The 20,550-nt window shown below is 43.5% G+C and overlaps 1 protein-coding gene across 5 annotated transcripts in view; it reads left to right on the top strand.

Annotated features, from left to right (window-relative positions):
* Positions 1-5,569: 5,569 nt before the first annotated feature.
* col16a1 (collagen, type XVI, alpha 1) overlaps positions 5,570-20,550 on the top strand; it is a 164,258-nt gene continuing 149,277 nt past the window's right edge. For 2 of the 5 annotated variants that reach the window (XM_082961292.1, XM_082961290.1), the window contains exons 1-2: positions 5,570-5,896; positions 18,393-18,503. In XM_082961292.1, coding sequence (XP_082817418.1) covers positions 18,428-18,503 — 76 coding nt within the window. In that variant the 5' untranslated portion in view covers positions 5,570-5,896; positions 18,393-18,427. Of the gene's footprint in view, positions 5,897-18,386; positions 18,504-20,550 lie in introns of all 5 variants that reach the window. The other 3 variants (XM_082961293.1, XM_082961291.1, XM_045694917.2) reach the window with 2 other exon arrangements.

The raw sequence follows: 20,550 nt of genomic DNA, 5'->3' as shown, positions 1-20,550 counted from the left end.
GACACAGCTAGGGGCTTTTTAGTGATGCACCTTGTTATGCTGTGAATAAAACTATATGGAAAAGGTTATGCAGCTATTTAAATAACCCAGCTAAGGTTTTTCAGCTATTTAAATAAACCAGCTAAGGTTTTCAGCTATTTAAATAACCCAGCTAAGGTTTTCAGCTATTTAAATAACCCAGCTAAGGTTTTCAGCTATTTAAATAACCCAGCTAAGGTTTTCAGCTATTTAAATAAACCAGCTAAGGTTAGCAGCTATTTAAATAACCCAGCTAAGGTTATGCAGCTATTTAAATAACCCAGCTAAGGTTATGCAGCTATTTAAATAACCCAGCTAAAACTTGGGTATACACCAAAGTAAAAAACTTTTGGGGGTAATTTTTTTAATTTGTATAGTTTATAAATGTAAAGTTAGATAGGGGTCATTTACAGTATTGAGAGTATGATTATTCAGTAGGGTCTTTGTAGTTTGTCCAATATTATATGTAACTTTCCTTTTGAACTAGAAGTTAGGGCAAGGAGAACAAGCTTCCAGAACGTTAAGGGAAGTTAGTTGGCTAGCTCATTGATCCAGGTTTGTAACATACTCAAACCCAACCGCTCTGCACCATCCTTTGATCCGGGCAAAACACACACAAGCGCAGAAGCACACCAACACATTCGCGCATGCGCAGCACACACACAAGCGGTCATTAGCACACACAGGCACACACACACACACACACACACACACACACACACACACACACACACACACACACACACACACACACACACACACACACACACACACACACACACACACACACACACACACACACACACACACACACACACACACACACACACACACACACACACACACACACACACCATCTCCCCTGCCAGAACATGATCCAGATGACAATAAAAACGTTGAGGAGTCTGACCGGGAAAGGATCAGAAGTTCTTGTCTTAAATGCGTCAGTTCCTTTTATAGTCACAGTGAGAGTGAAACATGCAATGAGTCGGGCCAAGTCCTCTGTAACTGGTTCCTAGCCCCAGGCCTTGGGTCTAATCACAACATCTATACCTCAAGTTAGATTTGATTTTAGTGTTTCAGTTTATGGCTGAGCATGTGATTGTTTCTGTCAGGTTGCCATGAAACCACACTACTAGGCAGCAGTATAAACTCACTGTGATGTGAGTGCGTGCGCGCGTGCGCAGTCACACCTATATATCTGTGTGAGAGGGAGAAAGCAAAAAGGAAGAGGCAGATGGAGAATGGAAAAAGAGATAATGTGTTTAAGTAGTTTGATTCTTTTCTATCCAAGAGAAAAGGATGGATGAATTGGATAAGAAGAATCTGTTCTCTGGACCGCTGTATGGCTGGCTTTCAATAGATTCTGTTCTCTGGACCGCTGTATGGCTGGGTCTCAACAGAATCTGTTCTCTGGACCGCTGTATGGCTGGGTCTCAATAGATTCTGTTCTCTCGTCCGCTGTATGGCTGGGTCTCAATAGAATCTGTTCTCTGGACCGCTGTATGGCTGGGTCTCAATAGAATCTGTTCTCTGGACCGCTGTATGGCTGGGTCTCAATAGATTCTGTTCTCTCGTCCGCTGTATGGCTGGGTCTCAATAGAATCTGTTCTCTGGACCGCTGTATGGCTGGGTCTCAATAGAATCTGTTCCCTGGACCGCTGTATGGCTGGGTCTCAATAGAATCTGTTCTCTGGACCGCTCTATGGCTGGGTCTCAATAAAATCTGTTCTCTGGACCGCTGTATGGCTGGGTCTCAATAGAATCCGTTCTCTGGACCGCTGTATGGCTGGGTCTCAATAGATTCTGTTCTCTCGACCGCTGTATGGCTGGGTCTCAATAGAATCTGTTCTCTGGACCGCTGTATGGCTGGCTTTCAATAGATTCTGTTCTCTCGACCGCTGTATGGCTGGGTCTCAATAGAATCTGTTCTCTGTACCGCTGTATGGCTGGGTCTCAATAGAATCTGTTCTCTGGACCGCTGTATGGCTGGGTCTCAATAGAATCTGTTCTCTGGACCGCTGTATGGCTGGGTCTCAATACAATCTGTTCTCTGGACCGCTGTATGGCTGGGTCTCAATAGAATCTGTTCTCTGGACCGCTGTATGGCTGGGTCTCAATAGAATCTGTTCTCTGGACCGCTGTATGGCTGGGTCTCAATAGAATCTGTTCCCTGGACCACTGTGTGGCTGGATCTCATTAGAATCTGTTCTCTGGACCGTTGTGTGGCTGAGTGTGGCTATTCCCTCCCTCTTTCCGACCCTCCCTTCCTTCTTCTGTCTGCCTTCCTATTTGTCTTTCTGCCTCTTTATCCCTGCCTCTGAACTGAGATGAACTCTATGACTCTGTTTGTGTTTGTGTGTCTATTTGTGTGTGTGTGTGTGTTTGAGAGGATCTATAAAAGGGCTTCTCTCTACCAATGACTCTAGCAGCTGTCCTGCGAGCCCCACTATGGGACGTGACCTTTGAACTTCAACCCTACCTGGAAATGACCTCAGTTGACCCCTGGAGATGATTTCCTCAGGGACAGGAGCCTGGAGGTCACATTGATGCTGTCTGTGGTTCATCTGGTAGGTGTGTGTGTGTGTGTGTGTGTGTGTGTGTGTGTGTGTGTGTGTGTGTGTGTGTGTGTGTGTGTGTGTGTGTGTGTGTGTGTGTGTGTGTGTGTGTGTGTGTGTGTGTGTGTGTGTGTGTGTGTGTTAGTCTGGCGGATAGGTGAAATAATTGTTCCATTTTATGATACAGTAATACTAAACTCAGCAAAAAAAGAAATGTCCCTTTTTCAGGACCATGTCTTTCAAATAACTTCACAGATCTTCATTGTAAAGGGTTTAAACACTGTTTCCCATGCTTGTTCAATGAACCATAAACAATTAATGAACATGCACCTGTGGAACGGTCGTTAAGACACTAACAGCTTAGTGTCTTAACGTAGGCAATTATTAACATCACAGTTATGAAATCTTAGGACACTAAAGAGGCCTTTCTACTGACCTGCAGATTTAATCCATTACCTCCCTAGCAGTCATTGCCATATATGACCACTGAAACATAGGCCAAAAAACCCAAGATACAATAGGTAACTGGTTGAATAGAGGTCACCCGAGGTACTCTGCAAACAGACGACAAAGACAGTGCCAAAGTTCACTTATTTACTAAGTACTGTTGGTTGGACATTGGTTGGTAAAGTTGGATTTGTGTGTGGTTCTGCAACAAAAGAGAGACATTACAAGCAGGTGGTATAACATACAAGGTAAAAGTGATAAGGATGAATCTATTAAACCAATATATCTCTAAGGAATATAAGGAAATTACATGACATCTTAATGTTATGACTTAACTAGAATATACACGGTAAATAGGAAACAAACGTCCTCTTAACTTGGACGCACAAAACTGGAATGAATGGGAGTCCCATAGGGCGGTGCACAATTGGCCCAGCGTCTCCGGTGTAGGCCGTCATTCTAAATAAGAATTTATTCTTAACTGACTTGCCTAGTGAAATGAAAGTTAAATTGAGAGAGAGAGAGAGTCAACAGGTGAAATCAAGTTTATCTCAGTAGTATACTCCTCCACTAGGGGGGCTTTGTACAGCCGCCCACCAGCTCTGTGACAGATGCACTGTCTTAGACCACTGCGCCACTCGGGAGCCCAGCCTCAATGATACACACGTGTTTTGGACACGATTCACACGCCCATATTGCAATAAATAATTGGTACATACAGCCCAATGATGGCTTAAAATCTTTAAGTGTGGGTCTAGAAAACACAATAAAATGGCCCAAAGATGCCATATATTCTTATCCTTTAAAATGTTTGTTAAAAAGTGATAAAAACTCGTGCCAAAAAAACTTGCCAAAACTTACTGTTTTGGCTAGTTCCAATAGTTTACATGTAAACACTCCAAAAAGTATATGGGTGTTCCCTGAAATGTATTGATTGCAAGGATACAGTACAGTATAATATGATATTCTGTTTTGTGTTAATTTTAAGAAATGTGACAGGAAACCTGCCCTTTAGGATCAATCCCATAGGAAGGCATTTATGTCCAGCAGAGAGACAGGCAACTCATTATGATGAGACCTTTTAGTCTTTACACAAAGTGAGTCAACTACTACATAAAGATGTCTATCTGTAATGCCTTTGCAGATTTAATAACTGATTTTACTCTAAAAGACCTGCTTTCCAAAATGTCTGCCAACCAGCTACAATGGTTCTAATTGGACAGGATTCACATGGTCATATCGCCATAAATAATTGGTACTGCCCAATGAGGTGTTATATCTGTGGATTAGACTGATGTATATAACATGTAGCAAAACAGTGTTTGCATAATAAGGAATGCTGGCCGTAGGATCTTGTCCCATACAGTCCATTCAAAAAGTCTGAATTCTATTGGAATGGCTTCATGTCCATGGTTACATGTTCAACATTATATGTACAAGGAAGTAAGCACAGGGAAGGTTTCTTGTCAGCTTTCTTGAAATTGACTAAATATATCATATTTTATATCATTCGAATTAGTAGACTTTAAGGAACAACCATTTGACAGTTTTAAGTGTTTAAATGTGAAATACTGAAAATAAGGACGAAAGCATCTTCAACAATCAGTCCATTTTGTAGATTTGTGGGCACTTTTTCACCACTTTTCAACAAAATATTTAAATGATACATATGATTGGCATACTTGGGCCATTTTATTGTGTTCTCCAGACCCCCTCAAACATTGTAAGCCTTTATTGTGCTGTACTGTATGTAACAATTATTTATGGGAATATGGCCAAGCCCTCAATGCCACGGTAATTTAAGCCTCTGAAACGAAAATGGCGACAGTCACTTGGTTTATTCTTGATTATGATATATTGTCTATATGGACCTACGGAGCTGGTTGATGGTAAAGGGACGTTAAATTGATTGCTGGTGATAAATCCAGTGAAGGTTGCTGCTGGACTCATCTGTCAATCATGCAAATGATCTACTTGAATAATAGCGATGAGGATATTTATCACGTTTTAATTACAACAATAACATAACAGCCTACAGTGCAAATATCGGTATGTTTTGCAAATAACATTACAAACACTGTACATAAATTGAGCTTAAAAACAGTGTTTCTATAATATTATTTTGAGTGAAGCTAGAGAGAGTAGCTTTACCTATAGCAATGTTATCGCCTCAGGATGCGGTTTATAATGTCACCGACAGTCGACCCCGGCAGGCAGAACGTGAGCAACTTACCTGTGCGAGACGGAGAGGGAAGGAGGGGATGAAAAGAAGTAGGTAGGTGAGGGGGGAGGGAGAGAGGGGGAGGGAGGGAGGGAGAGACGGGGAGGGAGGGAGAGAGGGAGAGACGGGGAGGGAGGGAGAGAGGGGGAGGGAGGGAGAGAGGGAGAGAGGGGGAGGGAGGGAGAGAGGGAGAGACGGGGAGGGAGGGAGGGAGGGAGAGAGGGGGAGGGAGGAGGGAGAGAGGGGGAGGGAGGGAGGGAGAGAGGGGGAGGGAGAGAGAGATGGGGAGGGAGGGAGAGAGGGGCTCGCCAGAGGCTCATTTTCCAACCGTGGACCAGGTGATGTCACTACACGTTCGAACTGGAGGATGTCCCAGAGAAAGTGAAAAAAGACAGAGAGAGAAAATCAACTTTTTCGAACAACTGCCAGCAAAAAGAGGGGAGGGGAAAGAAGTTGGACATGATCACTCTGGCAGTAACGTTTTCTTCCCCCCCTGGTAAGAAGGTTCCAGCAGAAAAAGCCTGAGGGGAAGAAAAACGGTGTGGATTACAAACCGGACAGCAGCAAAAGGATTTTATCCACCTCAGCACGAATATACCGTACATGTTGGATTAATGTGGTCGTAACTGCGGGGATCTATCAATAGCTGTAAGTATGGATAACACTTTTTATCGATTCCATTCGCGCTAAAGCAAGTAATTTCTGTCAGTAGCGCACTTCTCACCCAAGCTACACTATTTAATGATAGGTCTGCAATGCAAGTGGTGCATTTCACTTTAGATAGTTTGCCAACTGTTTATGTTGTTTGATGAGTTGAATTGGGCTATGGGGCTGTAGGTAATAGAATAGCAACATCTACTTGCAAACACAGTACTCCGAGGTGTTTATCAACCAATCAATTGATTAGGCCTACCTAATGTGCGCATTGTAGCCTACAACTTAAATGGCTGATTTTGTAACGAAGAACTTGCTGAGGGCAATTACACGCAATTTAACATCTTATGACTGAAGTGGTAAACCAAGTGGCAATCTTTGGTAGTTTTCCAAAAGAAGTGGAGCCTGATGATGATCGCGGTATAATAGACGATTACCATTGTCGCAGATCTAGGATCAGCTCTATGTTCAATATATCGTAGCCTTACAATATGAGTGAGGAAATCAGGGAAAAACAGAACTGACTTTAGATCAGTTTCTACCTGCAACTTCATCCGCGGATAGATTTGGTGAAGAAGTGAATGAGTGTGTAACTTTAGTTTCATGTGGCTGCCTTTGCCCAATGGAGACGAAATATCTGCATTCAAAGAAGTGGGGTTTTCGAACTGCAAACTTTTATGTAGGCCTAATGTGATAGGTCTACTACGTTCACCAATCGCCTATGGGAAGCCAATTCTCCGCCGCTCAACCTACCAACCAAAGCGCCGAGCAACTCTTCACGGCGATGGAATGGAATAGATTTCTGTCATGGATTTCTATAATGCCCACTATGAGTTATTTCCACTGCGTTGGAGCACCGATTATCTGGATGTTTGCCAGACTTAACTCACTTTGGAAGCTTTCCAGGTGTCACCATTGAGAGATAAGTGTGGAAATACTGTCGGTCGATATAGTTTTCTCATGACCCTATAATATTCCTCTCCAGCTTCAGTCGGCTGCGCTTCTTTGGTCTTTTCAAAGGGGGATGATTTAGTGTACCCTTCCCTTGAGGTTGAGCGGTGCCATGGAAAATGTTTGTAAATGTGATGTCAGCCAACCTAAACTACTACTTTTTACACACACACACACACACACACACACACACACACACACACACACACACACACACACACACTCACACACTCACACACACACATTTAGTGCCCCCCGACAACAAAGAGGGGAAAATGACGTTTTAGAGTTCCTGCAATTCTACACATTTCGCCATGGGGCAGGCAGAAGATTGAGCAATTTTATAACTAATATCCTGCAATTCTACACATTTCGCCATGGGGCAGGCAGAAGATTGAGCAATTTTATAACTAATATCCTGCAATTCTACACATTTCGCCATGGGGCAGGCAGAAGATTGAGCAATTGTATAACTAATATCCTGCAATTCTACACATTTTGCCATAGGGTGGAGAGACATTCTTGCCGTTTTAAAGCTAATGTCCTGCAATTCAACACATTTTGGCCGGGGGCCGTAAGTAACCTCTTATGTCACTTATTCCTGGGGCCGGTCCTGGTTGAAGGCTATCACAAAGGTCTACCATCCATAGTTCTTGGAAATAGGGCCGTTCCGTCCCCCCCCCCCCCCATACACCTGATCAGAAAAACAACTTTGGGCCTATAGCTTAAAGGTCCATGGTCAGGCCACATGGTCAGGTCCATGGTCAGGCCACATGGTCAGGTCCATGGTCAGGCCACATGGTCAGGTCCATGGTCAGGCCACATGGTCAGGCCACATGGTCAGGCCACATGGTCAGGCCACATGGTCAGGCCCATGGTCAGGCCACATGGTCAGGTCCATGGTCAGGCCACATGGTCAGGCCACATGGTCAGGTCACATGGTCAGGCCACATGGTCAGGTCCATGGTCAGGTCACATGGTCAGGTCACATGGTCAGGCCACATGGTCAGGCCACATGGTCAGGCCACATGGTCAGGTCCATGGTCAGGCCACATGGTCAGGCCACATGGTCAGGCCACATGGTCAGGTCCATGGTCAGGCCACATGGTCAGACCACATGGTCAGGCCATATGGTCATGCCCATGGTCAGGCCACATGGTCAGGCCACATGGTCAGGCCACATGGTCAGGCCACATGGTCAGGTCCATGGTCAGGCCACATGGTCAGGCCACTGGTCAGGCCACATGGTCAGGCCACATGGTCAGACCACATGGTCAGGCCACATGGTCAGGCCACATGGTCAGACCACATGGTCAGACCACATGGTCAGGTCCATGGTCAGGCCACATGGTCAGGCCACATGGTCAGGCCACATGGTCAGGAGAAGCTCCTGGCCCAAACGTTTCAGTTCGCTGCAGCTAGTGACTGGAACGAGCTGCAACAAACACTCAAACTGGAACGTTTTATCTCAATCTCTTCATTCAAAGACTCAATCATGGACACTATTACTGACAGTTGTGGCTGCTTTGCGTGATCTATTGTTGTCTCTACCTTCTTGCCCTTTGTTCTGTTGTCTGTGCCCAATAATGTTTGTACCCTGTTTTGTCCTGCTACCATGTTGTGTTGCTACCATGTTGTTGTCATGTTGTGTTGCTACAATGCTGTGTTGTCATGTGTTGCTGCCATGCTATGTCGTTGTCTTAGGTTTCTCTTTATCTAGTGTTGTGTTGTCTCTCTTGTCGTGATGTGTGTTGTGTCCTACAGTGAGGGAAAAAAGTATTTTATCACCTGCTGATTTTGTACGTTTGCCCACTGACAAAGAAATGATCAGTCTATAATTTTAATGGTAGGTTAATTTGAACACTGAGAGACAGAATAACAACAACAAAAATCCAGAAAAACGCATGTAAAAAATTTTTATAAATTGATTTGCATTTTAATGAGGGAAATAAGTATTTGACCCCCTCTCAATCAGAAAGATTTCTGGCTCCCAGGTGTCTTTTATACAGCTAACAAACTGAGATTAGGAACACACTCTTAAAGGGAGTGCTCCTAACCGCAGCTTGTTACCTGTATAAAAGACACCTGTCCACAGAAGCAATCAATCAATCAGATTCCAAACCATGGCCAAGACCAAAGAGCTCTCCAAGGATGTCAGGGACAAGATTGTAGACCTATACAAGGCTGGAATGCGCTACAAGACCATCGCCAAGCAGCTTGGTGTGTCACGGCTTTCTTCGTCGGAGGACGATATAGCGAAATCGTCGTCTGAAAAGGTGGACCAATATGCAGCAGAGTTGGTGTTCATTTTCTTAAATTTATTAAAGAACGTTGAACACGAAAAACAAGAAAACAATAAGCACGACCAATGACAGTTTTGCAGGCTCACAAAAACACACAATGCAAAAACAATCTCCCACAAATCCCAAACACAAACACACCCTAATATATGGGACTCTCAATCAAAGGCAAAGAGAAAACACCGGCCTTCAATTGAGAGTCCCAACCCCAATTAATCAAACATAGAAACACAGACTACCTAGACTAGACATAGAATTACCTAAACATAGATCATAACCCAAAAACCCGGAAATACTAAATCAAACGCCCTTTTCCCAAAACACCACCCTGAACCACATAAAACAAATACCCTCTGCCACGTCCTGACCAAACTACAATACCAATTAACCCTTATACTGGCCAGGACGTGACATGGTGAGAAGATGACAACAGTTGGTGGGATTATTCGCAAATGGAAGAAACACAAAAGAACTGTCAATCTCCCTCGGCCTGGGGCTCCATGCAAGATCTCACCTCGTGGAGTTGCAATGATCATGAGAACGGTGAGGAATCAGCCCAGAACTACACGGGAGGATCTTGTCAATGATCTCAAGGCAGCTGGGACCATAGTCACCAAGAAAACAATTGGTAACACACTACGCCGTGAAGGACTGAAATCTTGCAGCGCTCACAAGGTCCCCCTGCTCAAGACTGCACATATACATGCCCATCTGAAGTTTGCCAATGAACATCTGAATGATTCAGAGGACAACTGGGTGAAAGTGTTGTGGTCAGATGAGACCAAAATGGAGCTCTTTGGCATCAACTCAACTCGCCGTGTTTGGAGGAGGAGGAATGCTGCCTATGACCCCAAGAACACCATCCCCACCGTCAAACATGGAGGTGGAAACATTATGCTTTGGGGGTGTTTTTCTGCTAAGGGGACAGGACAACTTCACCGCATCAGAGGGACGATGGACGGGGCCATGTACCATCAAATCTTGGGTGAGAACCTCCTTCCCTCAGCCAGGGCATTAAAAATGGGTCGTGGATGGGTATTCTAGCATGACAATGACCCAAAACACACGGCCAAGGCAACAAAGGAGTGGCTCAAGAAGAAGCACATTAAGGTCCTGGAGTGGCCTAGCCAGTCTCCATACTTTAATCCCAATCTGTGGAGGGAGCTGAAGGTTCGAGTTGCCAAACGTCAGCCTTGAAGCCTTAATGACTTGGAGAAGATCTGCAAAGAGGAGTGGGACAAAATCCCTCCTGAGATGTGTGCAAACCTGGTGGCCAACTACAAGAAATGTCTGACCTCTGTGATTGTCAACAAGGGTTTTGCCACCAAGTACTAAGTCATGTTTTGCAGAGGGGTCAAATACTTATTTCCCTCATTAAAATGCAAATCAATTAATAACATTTTTGACATGTGTTTTTGTGGATTTTTTTGTTGTTATTCTGTCTCTCACTGTTCAAATAAACCTACCATTAAAATTATAGACTGATCATTTGTTTGTCAGTGGGCAAACGTACAAAATCAGCAGGGGATCAAATACTGTTTCCCCTCACTGTATATTTTTATTTCATAAATTGTAATTTTTAATCCCAGCCCCAATCCCCGCAGGAGGCCCATTGTAAATATGAATTTGTTCTTAACTGACTTGCCTAGTTATATAAAGATTAAATAAAAAAATATGAGCAATCAATATTCCCTAAGAGGAGTTTCAGTGATTCTCAGTGAACAAGGTTTCATTCTAAGACCCTTCCATGTTTGTGACGCTGTGAAAAAAGGCTGCACGATTGTCAAAACAATGGTTTCCAGTGTCTGTGCACTTCTACGTGCAATTTAAAATAAGACTTGTGACCTTTACAGAGCAATCATCTAACCCAACTGTTATTTGACAGAACTGATGGGAACTGGAACTGCTTTGGCTTCACGTAACGATCACTCATGAACACTTTCTGAACGCAGCCCAGTGGAGATAGAGTAACGATTTATCTCTGTCGTCCTTTGTAGCTAATTTGGTAGAGCATTTCACTTGTAACGCCAGGGTAGTGGGTTTGATTCCCGCAACCACCCATAAGTAAAATGTATGACTGTAAATCGCTATGGATAAAAGCGTCTGCTGAATGACATTATTTATTAAATGAGACAGACTTTGTATATTGTCTCCATTAGATTTGTTCAAGTCTGTGCTTAACCTGGGTCAGTCAATATATGGAGGGACTGTTGTAGCCTGAAGACAGTTACTGTCTTCATTCCTTGTCCCGTGTTGCAACAGGTCTGAAACACATGCATGCTTAGCCTATTTGTGTTTGTGTGTGTTTGGGGAAGCAGCTGTTTGTGTGTGTGTGTGTTCTTATTGCTCAGGGCTCTGACCCTACAAAATGGTTTTGAGGTTGTTTTCATAGCACAGCACCAAATGCACTCCTCAGCATCTGAGAGGGTAAAGTCCTGTGATTGGGCTGTCACTAAAGGGGGGAATTCCGACCCGAGTTAAGCGCACTTTTCTCTCTAAGCGTATTCTGACCTTGAATTTAAGCATGAGAATCGCATGCTACTCGCCCGCTGTTAGTTTGGGGGGAGATTGAATAAATGAAAGTGTGTCTACAGATACGACGTATTCTGACCTTGATTTAATTCCCTAATAATTCCACCACTTTTACGCTCGAGGAAACCATGAATAAGGTTTGGCGAACCTACCGATTCCAAGTGGAAAAAGCATCTACTTGATTTTTTCAGATAGAAATAACACCATTCTCCATGCCCTGTCATTTATAACTTGATAATAACTATTGATAAGAGCTAGGTAAATAAGTAATCCGTTTGGAGAAGGGAATTGTTCATATAAATTACACTTTTTAAAAATCTAGTTTACCTTATAATCGCTGGAGACAAATGTGAAACCAGTCATATGGCAGCAAACTGAAGCATATCAACATATCAACTTTCCAACAGTACAATTTATGAAATGCTGTGCCATTATACAGAATGGAAAGTGTACAGCCTTCTAACGTGCAGGGATTTAGGCTAATTAAATCACTATGGAGGGTTGAGCGCAGACCAAGCAGTAACAGTTTGAACCAGATGCATGGCGCAATACCTGGCTGTGTCATCACACATTTCCATGGTTAGTGCAGACAATAGATGAGGGTATATCCTACTATTGTACACTATTCTCCCTATTATAATTATGTGTACACTAATCTTCCAACATTACCATGGGTTGAAGAACTGAATGTGGCACTTTCAGAATGAATCAAAACACGGTTTGCTTTCTTTCGTGTGTAAAGGCTCTCCAAAACCAGTATTTTATGATTCATAAATACTTTCCTAAACCTAAATAATCTACAAGATTAGAGTACTTTTATATCTACCAATTGGTGCTGAAACGGAGACGATATATGCATGTATTTAGATGGCTTTCTTTTATTGGTCCCTAATATTCGGAACCCTCTTGATATATTCCAGCGAGTCTGTCTTCAAAATTCTACACTGTATTTAAAGGGATGGCTTAAGGTAAATGTACTGAAAACCCCATTGAATGAAAAGTCCACTGGAAAATATGTTGGCCAGCAAGTGGGAGGGAGGGGTTTTCAGCTGTTTAAATGAAATGTATTCAGAGCGCGCAATGTAGCCACACTTGCAGAGTGTGTTACCTGAATAAGGTATGTCTGAATACCAAATGCTGAGGCATAATGTCTGAATCAGCCCCTAAGTGAGGTGGACATAACCGAAAACCTTCTTCCAAGAGTAGCTGGAGTTAACACACAACAGATGCATAGATACACACACATATACACACACACACATATACACACACACACACACACACACACACACACACACACACACACACACACACACACACACACACACACACACACACACACACACACACTTAACCCCAAAACACACACACACACACACACACACACACACACACACACACACACACACACACCCTATACAAACAGTGCAACAACATTATACAGCGCTTTTATTGATGTTATTACACAAAAATGATATTCAATATAACTCGATGTTTGTTTGACACTGACCTGTCGTTTGTGTGTGCGTGTGTGTAAAGGTTTATGTGGCGTGTTCATTACGTCCTGCAATGTTTACCATTTAAGAACCAAAAGGAAGCAAACAGAGTAAACGGAAACAAAACGGGGAGGGACCTACCTGAATTTTTCCAATAGAAACTCTTGTTTTTGTTGCAAAAAGTTTTGTTAACTGCTACTGTTGCAAAACGTTTTTGCAACAGACGAAACATTTTGTAATAGAATCTCTGCAATGAATACACAATGCTCTCCTATGTTTCCTCCACAGACAGAGAGCCAGTCCCTCCTGAACTCAGGCTGGCACAGAGCGGCAATCTACGCTAGGCTAATACGGCCTTGATCTGCTACATCCAGCTGTTAGAGCATACTCACCGCGTGGGAACGAGAGGAAGAATGAGAGAGAGAATAAGTATTGCCAGGGCTGACTGTCTATGTGTGACGAGGCCAAAGACATGCACACTGTCTATTGTTACTGTCTCTGTGTGACGAGGCCAAAGACATGCACATTGTCTATTGTTACTGTCTCTGTGTGACGAGGCCAAAGACATGCACACTGTCTGTAGTTACTGTCTCTGTGTGACGAGGCCAAAGACATGCACACTGTCTGTAGTTACTGTCTCTGTGTGACGAGGCCAAAGACATGCACACTGTCTGTAGTTACTGTCTCTGTGTGACGAGGCCAAAGACATGCACACTGTCTGTAGTTACTGTCTCTGTGTGACGAGGCCAAAGACATGCACACTGTCTGTAGTTACTGTCTCTGTGTGACGAGGCCAAAGACATGCACACTGTCTGTTGTTACTGTCTCTGTGTGACGAGGCCAAATGCATAGACAGACGGTGACTTGTACATGAGCTTGTTAATGACATGTTAATGACATTTTAATGACATGTTAATGACATGTTAATGGGGGTGCATGTGTTGCCTGTTAACATGGTCCCTTCTGATCTTCACTCTATTTGCAAGGAAAACTGAGGATTTAGGGGCCATTGAGGACCCCATACATACTTGGCCGATAGCCAACTTGAGATGTGTGCATACTTTTTCCCTTGAATTCTTAGATCTATCCAGGATAGGCTATCCCTTTGGCATCAATGTATTATGTATGCCAAGAGTTAGAGTTGGATGGATCTCAACCTAGGCCTAAACCATCAGGAGAAGATCTGCAAAGAGGAGTGGGACAAAATCCCTCCTGAGATGTGTGCAAACCTGGTGGCCAACTACAAGAACGTCTGACCTCTGTGATTGCCAACAAGGGTTTTGCCACCAAGTACTAAGTCATGTTTTGCAGAGGGGTCAAATACTTATTTCCCTCATTAAAATGCAAATCAATTTATAACATTTTTGACATGCGTTTTTGTGGATTTTTTTGTTGTTATTCTGTCTCTCACTGTTCAAATTCACCTACCATTAAAATTATAGACTGATCATTTCTTTGTCAGTGGGCAAACGTACAAAATCAGCAGGGGATCAAATACTTTTTTCCCTCACTGTATGTGATTGTGTGTGACACAGAGAACATGTCCATCAAATCAAATTTTATTTGTCACATACACATGGTTAGCAGATGTTAATGCGAGTGTAGCGAAATGCTTGTGCTTCTAGTTCCGACCATGCAGTAATATCTAACAAGTAATCTAACCTAACAATTTCACAACAACTACCTTATACACACAAGTGTAAAGGAATGAATAAGAATATGTACATAAAAATATATGAATGAGTGATGGCCGAACGGCATAGGCAAGATGCAGTAGATGGTATAGAGTACAGTATATACATATGAGATGAGTAATGTAGGGTATGTAAACATTATATAAAGTGGCATTGTTTAAAGTGTCTAGTGATACATTTATTACATACATTTTTCCATTATTAACTTCTCTGGGCAAGGTGGGACGTGACCGTCCCACACTATTCAACAGCCAGTGAAATAGCATGGCGCGAAATACAAAACAGCAAAAATATCATAATTTCAATTTCTCAAACATACGACTATTTTACACCATTTTAAAGTTACACTTCTCCCTAATGTAACCACATTGTCCGATTTCAAAAAGGCTTTACAGCGAAAGCAAAACATTAGATTATGTTAGGAGAGTACTTAGACAAAAATAACCACACAGCCATTTTCCAATCAAGGATATATGTCACAAAAACCAAAAACACAGCTAAATGAAGCACTAACCTTTGACGATCTTCATTAGATGACACTCCTAGGACATCACACAATACATGTATGTTTTGTTCGATAAAGTTCATATTTATATCCAAAAACAGCATTTTACATTGGCGCTTGATGTTCAGAAAATGTATTCCCACCAAAACCCCCGGTGAAGGACCACATCAATTTACAAAAATACTCATCATAAACGTTGACAAAATACATAACAATTATTTTAAGAATTATAGATACAGTACTCCTTTTTGCAACCGCTGTGTCAGATTTTAAAATAGCTTTTCGGCGAAAGCACATTTTTCAATAATCTGAGTACATAGCTTGCCATCAAAGCAAGCTATACAGACACCCGCCAAGTTCTGGGGTCACCTAAACTCAGAATTAGTATTATAAATATTCTCTTACCTTTGCTGATCTTCGTCAGAATGCACTCCCAGGACTGCTACTTCCACATGAAATGATGTTTTTGTTCGAAATAATCCATATTTATGTCCAAATACCTCCGTTTTGTTTGTGCGTTCAGATCACTATCCAAAGGCATAACGCGCGAGCGCAGTACCAGAGATGAAAAGTCAAAATGTTCCATTACCGTTCTTAGAAGCATGTCAAACGTTGTTTAAAATCAATCTTTATGGTATTTTTAACATAAAAATGCGCTAATATTCCAACCGGACAATAGTGTATTCATTCAAGAAGAAAAAGTAGGAACGGCGCGCTCGCGGGATCGCACATCATCAATCCCTTTGTCCCCAGGCAGTCCACTCATTGACTGAGCTCCTATTCTCTGCCTGGTTACAGGAGACTGATGAAAAAACTTTCTGAAGGCTTTTGACAGCCAATGGAAGCCTTAGGAAGTGCAACGTGACCCCACAAACACTAGTTTTGATAGGGATTAGAAAGAAGAACTACAATTCTCAGATCTCCCACTTCCTGGTTTAACTTTTCTCAGGTTTTTGCCTGCCATATGAGTTCTGTTATACTCACAGACACCATTCAAACAGTTTTAGAAACTTCAGAGTGGTTTCTATCCAAATCTACTAATAATATGCATATTCTCGTTTCTGGGACGGAGTAGTAACCAGTTTAATTTGGGTACGTTTTTCATCCAGCCGTGAAAATACTGCCCCCTTAAGAAGTTAAAGTGGCTAGAGCTGAGTCAGTATGTTGGCAGCAGCCACACAATGTTAGTGATGGCTGTTTAACAGTCTGATGGCCTTGAGATAGAAGCTGTTTTTCAGTCTCTCGGTCCCCGCTTTGATGCACCTGTACTGACCTCGCCTTCTGGATGGTAGCAGGGTGAACAGGCAGTGGCTCGGGTGGATGTTGTCCTTGATGATCCTTATGGCCTTCCTGTGACATCGGGTGGTGTAGGTGTCCTGGAGGGCAGGTAGTTTGCCCCCGGTGATGCGTTGTGCAGACCTCACTACCCTCTGGAGAGCCTTACAGTTATGGGCAGAGCAGTTGCCGTACCAGGCGGTGATACAGCCCAACAGGATGCTCTCGATTGTGCATCTGTAAAAGTTTGTGTTTTTCGTGACAAGCCGAATTTCTTCAGCCTCCTGAGGTTGAAGAGGCGCTGCTGCGCCTTCTTCACTATGCTGTCTGTGTGGGTGGGCCATTTCAGTTTGTCCGTGATGTGTACACCGAGGAACTTAAAACTTTTCACCCTCTCCACTACTGTCCTGTCAATGTGGATAGGGAGCTGCTCCCTCTGGTGTTTCCTGAAGTCCACGATCATCTCCTTTGTTTTGTTGACATTGAGTGTGAGGTTATTTTCCTGACACCACACTCCAAAGGCCCTCACCTCCTCCCTGTAGGCCGTCTCGTTGTTGTTGGTAATCAAGCTTACCACTGTAGTGTTGTCTGCAAACTTGATGATTGAGTTGGAGGCGTGCATGGCCACGCAGTCGTGGGTGAACAGGGAATACAGGAGAGGGCTGAGAACGCACCCTTGTGGGGCCCCAGTGTTGAGGATCAGTTAGAATAACAATGATCCAGGGTTTTGCCAGCCCTGGTCGCGCAACCGATATGCTGATAGAATTTAGGGAGCCTTGTTTTCAGATTAGCCTTGTTAAAATCCCCAGCTACAATAAATGCAGCCTCAGGATATGTGGTTTCCAGTTTACATAGAGTCAAATGAAGTTCTTTCAGGGCCGTCGATGTGTCTGCTTGGGGGGGATATACACGACTGTGATTATGATCGAAGAGAATTGTCTTGGTAGATAATGCGGTCGGCATTTGATTGTGAGGAATTCTAAGTCAGGTGAACAAAATGACTTGAGTTCCTGTATGTTGTTATGGTCACACCACATCTCGTTAATCATAAGGCATAGAAAAAGACACGGGTTTGACTGATTCATTGGGGTTGCAAATAACTGGTATAGCTGAGTATAGAGTAATGTCTCACAGTGTGAGAAGTGTGTGTGTGTCTGTTTCCAGTCCCAATGATGTCCAGAGAGATATAATGAGGATCATCAGACCACATGGAGTGACATTTCTCCCATATGAATACTGGTCATCGGTTAGCTAATTCATATACATTGACTGTACCTCATCACATTTTCAACCTCATCATTAACACATTTGCTCTGATTGAGCTATTACCGTAATCAGGACACTTAGGGATGAAAATGGTAGCTAATTCTGACGGTAGCTGGATGTGGGATTCAAACCCGCAACTCCGAGTTCAACACCAATACATCTAGTTGAGTCTTCTTGCAGTTGACGTGGTTGTGTACCACCTGTTTCTTACAATGTGTTCTCCAATCACAGTGTTGTTTTATAATGTTGACTCTCTCTCTCCACATCCCTTCCCTCTATATCTCTCTCCACCTCCCTTCCCTCTCTTTCGCTCCACCTCCCTTTCCTCTATATCTCTCTCCACCTCCCTTCCCTCTATATCTGTCTCCATCTCCTTCTCTATCCCTCTCTCCACCTCCTTCTTCTCTCTCCCTCTTTCCCACCCCATATCCCTTTCTCCCCCTATCTCTCCCTCCTCCCTCTGTCCCAGGTTGAGGTGTGTGTGTGTGTGTATATCCAGAGTAGTGTGCCATGAGGAATATCAGCTCCTTCCTGGTTCTGCTCTCCCTCAGCCTCTGGTCATGGGACCTGGTGACATCATCCAAAGGTGAGTCTATTTTCTCCACGCAGTAGAATCTGGTAAACCGATAAATACAACGTGTTCCAAGCCATTGCATATGTCAGGAGTAGAATATATTATCTTCTTCTCATGTCTACTACCTCTACTTCAGAATTCTACTTCAAATGATGTTTCTGGTTCTGACCCTTTCATTAGACTTCCATCTGTGGTGGTGTTTCATCTGTCTGAGTGTTTTGTGTGAACTTCCAGACTTCCATCTCTGTTTAGTCTGACTGTCAAAGTCTCTAAATTCTCTGACTTCTGTGTCTGAATTTGAAAAGGGTCAAGCTTGAGTTCCACTGTGTATTTAATCAGAATACAGTGCAACCCTAGTCTGGTAGAGCTCTGTGTGTGTGTGTGTGTGTGTGTGTGTGTGTGTGTGTGTGTGTGTGTGTGTGTGTGTGTGTGTGTGTGTGTGTGTGTGTGTGTGTGGTTGAGTAGGTAGCTGTCAGGTCTAGCTGTGGTCTAAAGGTTCATGTGTTTGTACTATGTGGTTGTATTCATGTTTTATAACCCATTCATTACTCTGTTATGAGTCTATAGGCTGTCGGGCTCCCTCCCTGTGTGTGTATTTGTGTGTATTTGTGTGTGTGTGTGTGTGTGTGTGTGTGTCAGTCTATATATCAGTAGCTGTGACAACTCCCACATGGTCTTGTAGTGGGTTTATTATCTATCAGACAGCCGGGATCACCCTTAAATGGAATATATTACATAACATCTCTCCTATCTGTAATATTCTTCCTGGGGCAATACCTCCAGAGCTTCCGCAGCTCAGGGGGGGGAGGCTCCCTGGAGAAACCAGCCAGAGTGCTTCATCTGGGGCTGAGCCAGTTCGCTGCTCCCCTGAGACCCTGGTGGTGGGTGGAAGAAAGCACTTTGACATAAATTGAAGCTACAGCACTTTGTCAGTTTCAATCCCCAACCATCTCCCTGCTCTCCTCCAGTGCCGTCTCAAACTCCAGAACTGGCTAGTAATGTGCTGACATCAGCAGAAGGTTGAGAGAACTGAATGAAGAAGGGACCACGCACTCAGAAGCTCCAGCATTCAGAACTTTATTAGTTCCACCCAGGAAATGTTAATCCAAAATGTGGGAGGGTTGTATCCTCTATCATGGACTTTTCCGGCCTATCGGGCACTGCAATGTGATGATCATAAGGAAAATGTGGGGGGAGGGCTCCTGTGTATGTTTGTGTGTGTGTTGTAACTGAGAGGGACCGAGGATGTTAAAAGGGTGCTTTAAAATCTTAAGGAAAAATATGTGACCTCAAATGTTTCCACTCCTCTCCTTCTCCCCTCTCCCACTCTTTGTCTCTGGAAAACTACCAGGAATGTTCTCTCCTCTCTCTCTCCCTCTCCCTCCACTCAAACTCTGTCTTCCTCTGTCTATTTGTCTCTCTCTCTCTCTCTCTCTCTCTCTCTCTCTCTCTCTCTCTCCCCTCTTCTTCCACTCAAACTCTGTCTTCCTCTGTCTATTCGTCTCTCTCTCTCTCTCTCTCTCTATCTCTCTCTTCCTCTCTCTCTCTCTCTCTCTCTCTCTCTCTCTCACACATCTCTCTCTCTCACACATCTATCTCTTTCTCCTTCTCCCTTGCACTACATCTAATTGTTCCCCTATCACGTCATTACCTATCACGTCATTGTTCCCCTATCACGTCATTACCCTACCCAGTGTGCCCCTCTGCTCTCACAATGCACTTTATGTGGTACCAGCAGTGCTACTGGCAGAACCAACTTTCTCCTTGATCCCACTGATCTCCTTGTCCAAAAATGAGGGTTGAGTGTATGTGTGTATGTGTGTGTGTGCGTGCGTGTGTGGTGTGTGTGTGTGTGTGTGTGTGTGTGTGTGTGTGCGTGCGCCCTTGAATGTACTTGTAAATGTGTGTGTGTGTATCTATGTGTGCAGAACCAACCCTCCCACTGATCTGCAGCCCAGTCCAATTACAGTGGAATGCAACCTTATAAAGCAGAGAATTCCCATACTCCTCTCCTCCTTCTCTCCGCTGCTCTGAGCACCCTTCCAACCCTGCCCGTAAT

Source organism: Salmo salar, chromosome 14, assembly GCF_965601325.2.
Source record: "Salmo salar chromosome 14, fSalSal1, whole genome shotgun sequence".
Taxonomy (NCBI): domain Eukaryota; kingdom Metazoa; phylum Chordata; class Actinopteri; order Salmoniformes; family Salmonidae; genus Salmo; species Salmo salar.
This window is presented reverse-complemented; position numbering and strand designations above follow the sequence as displayed.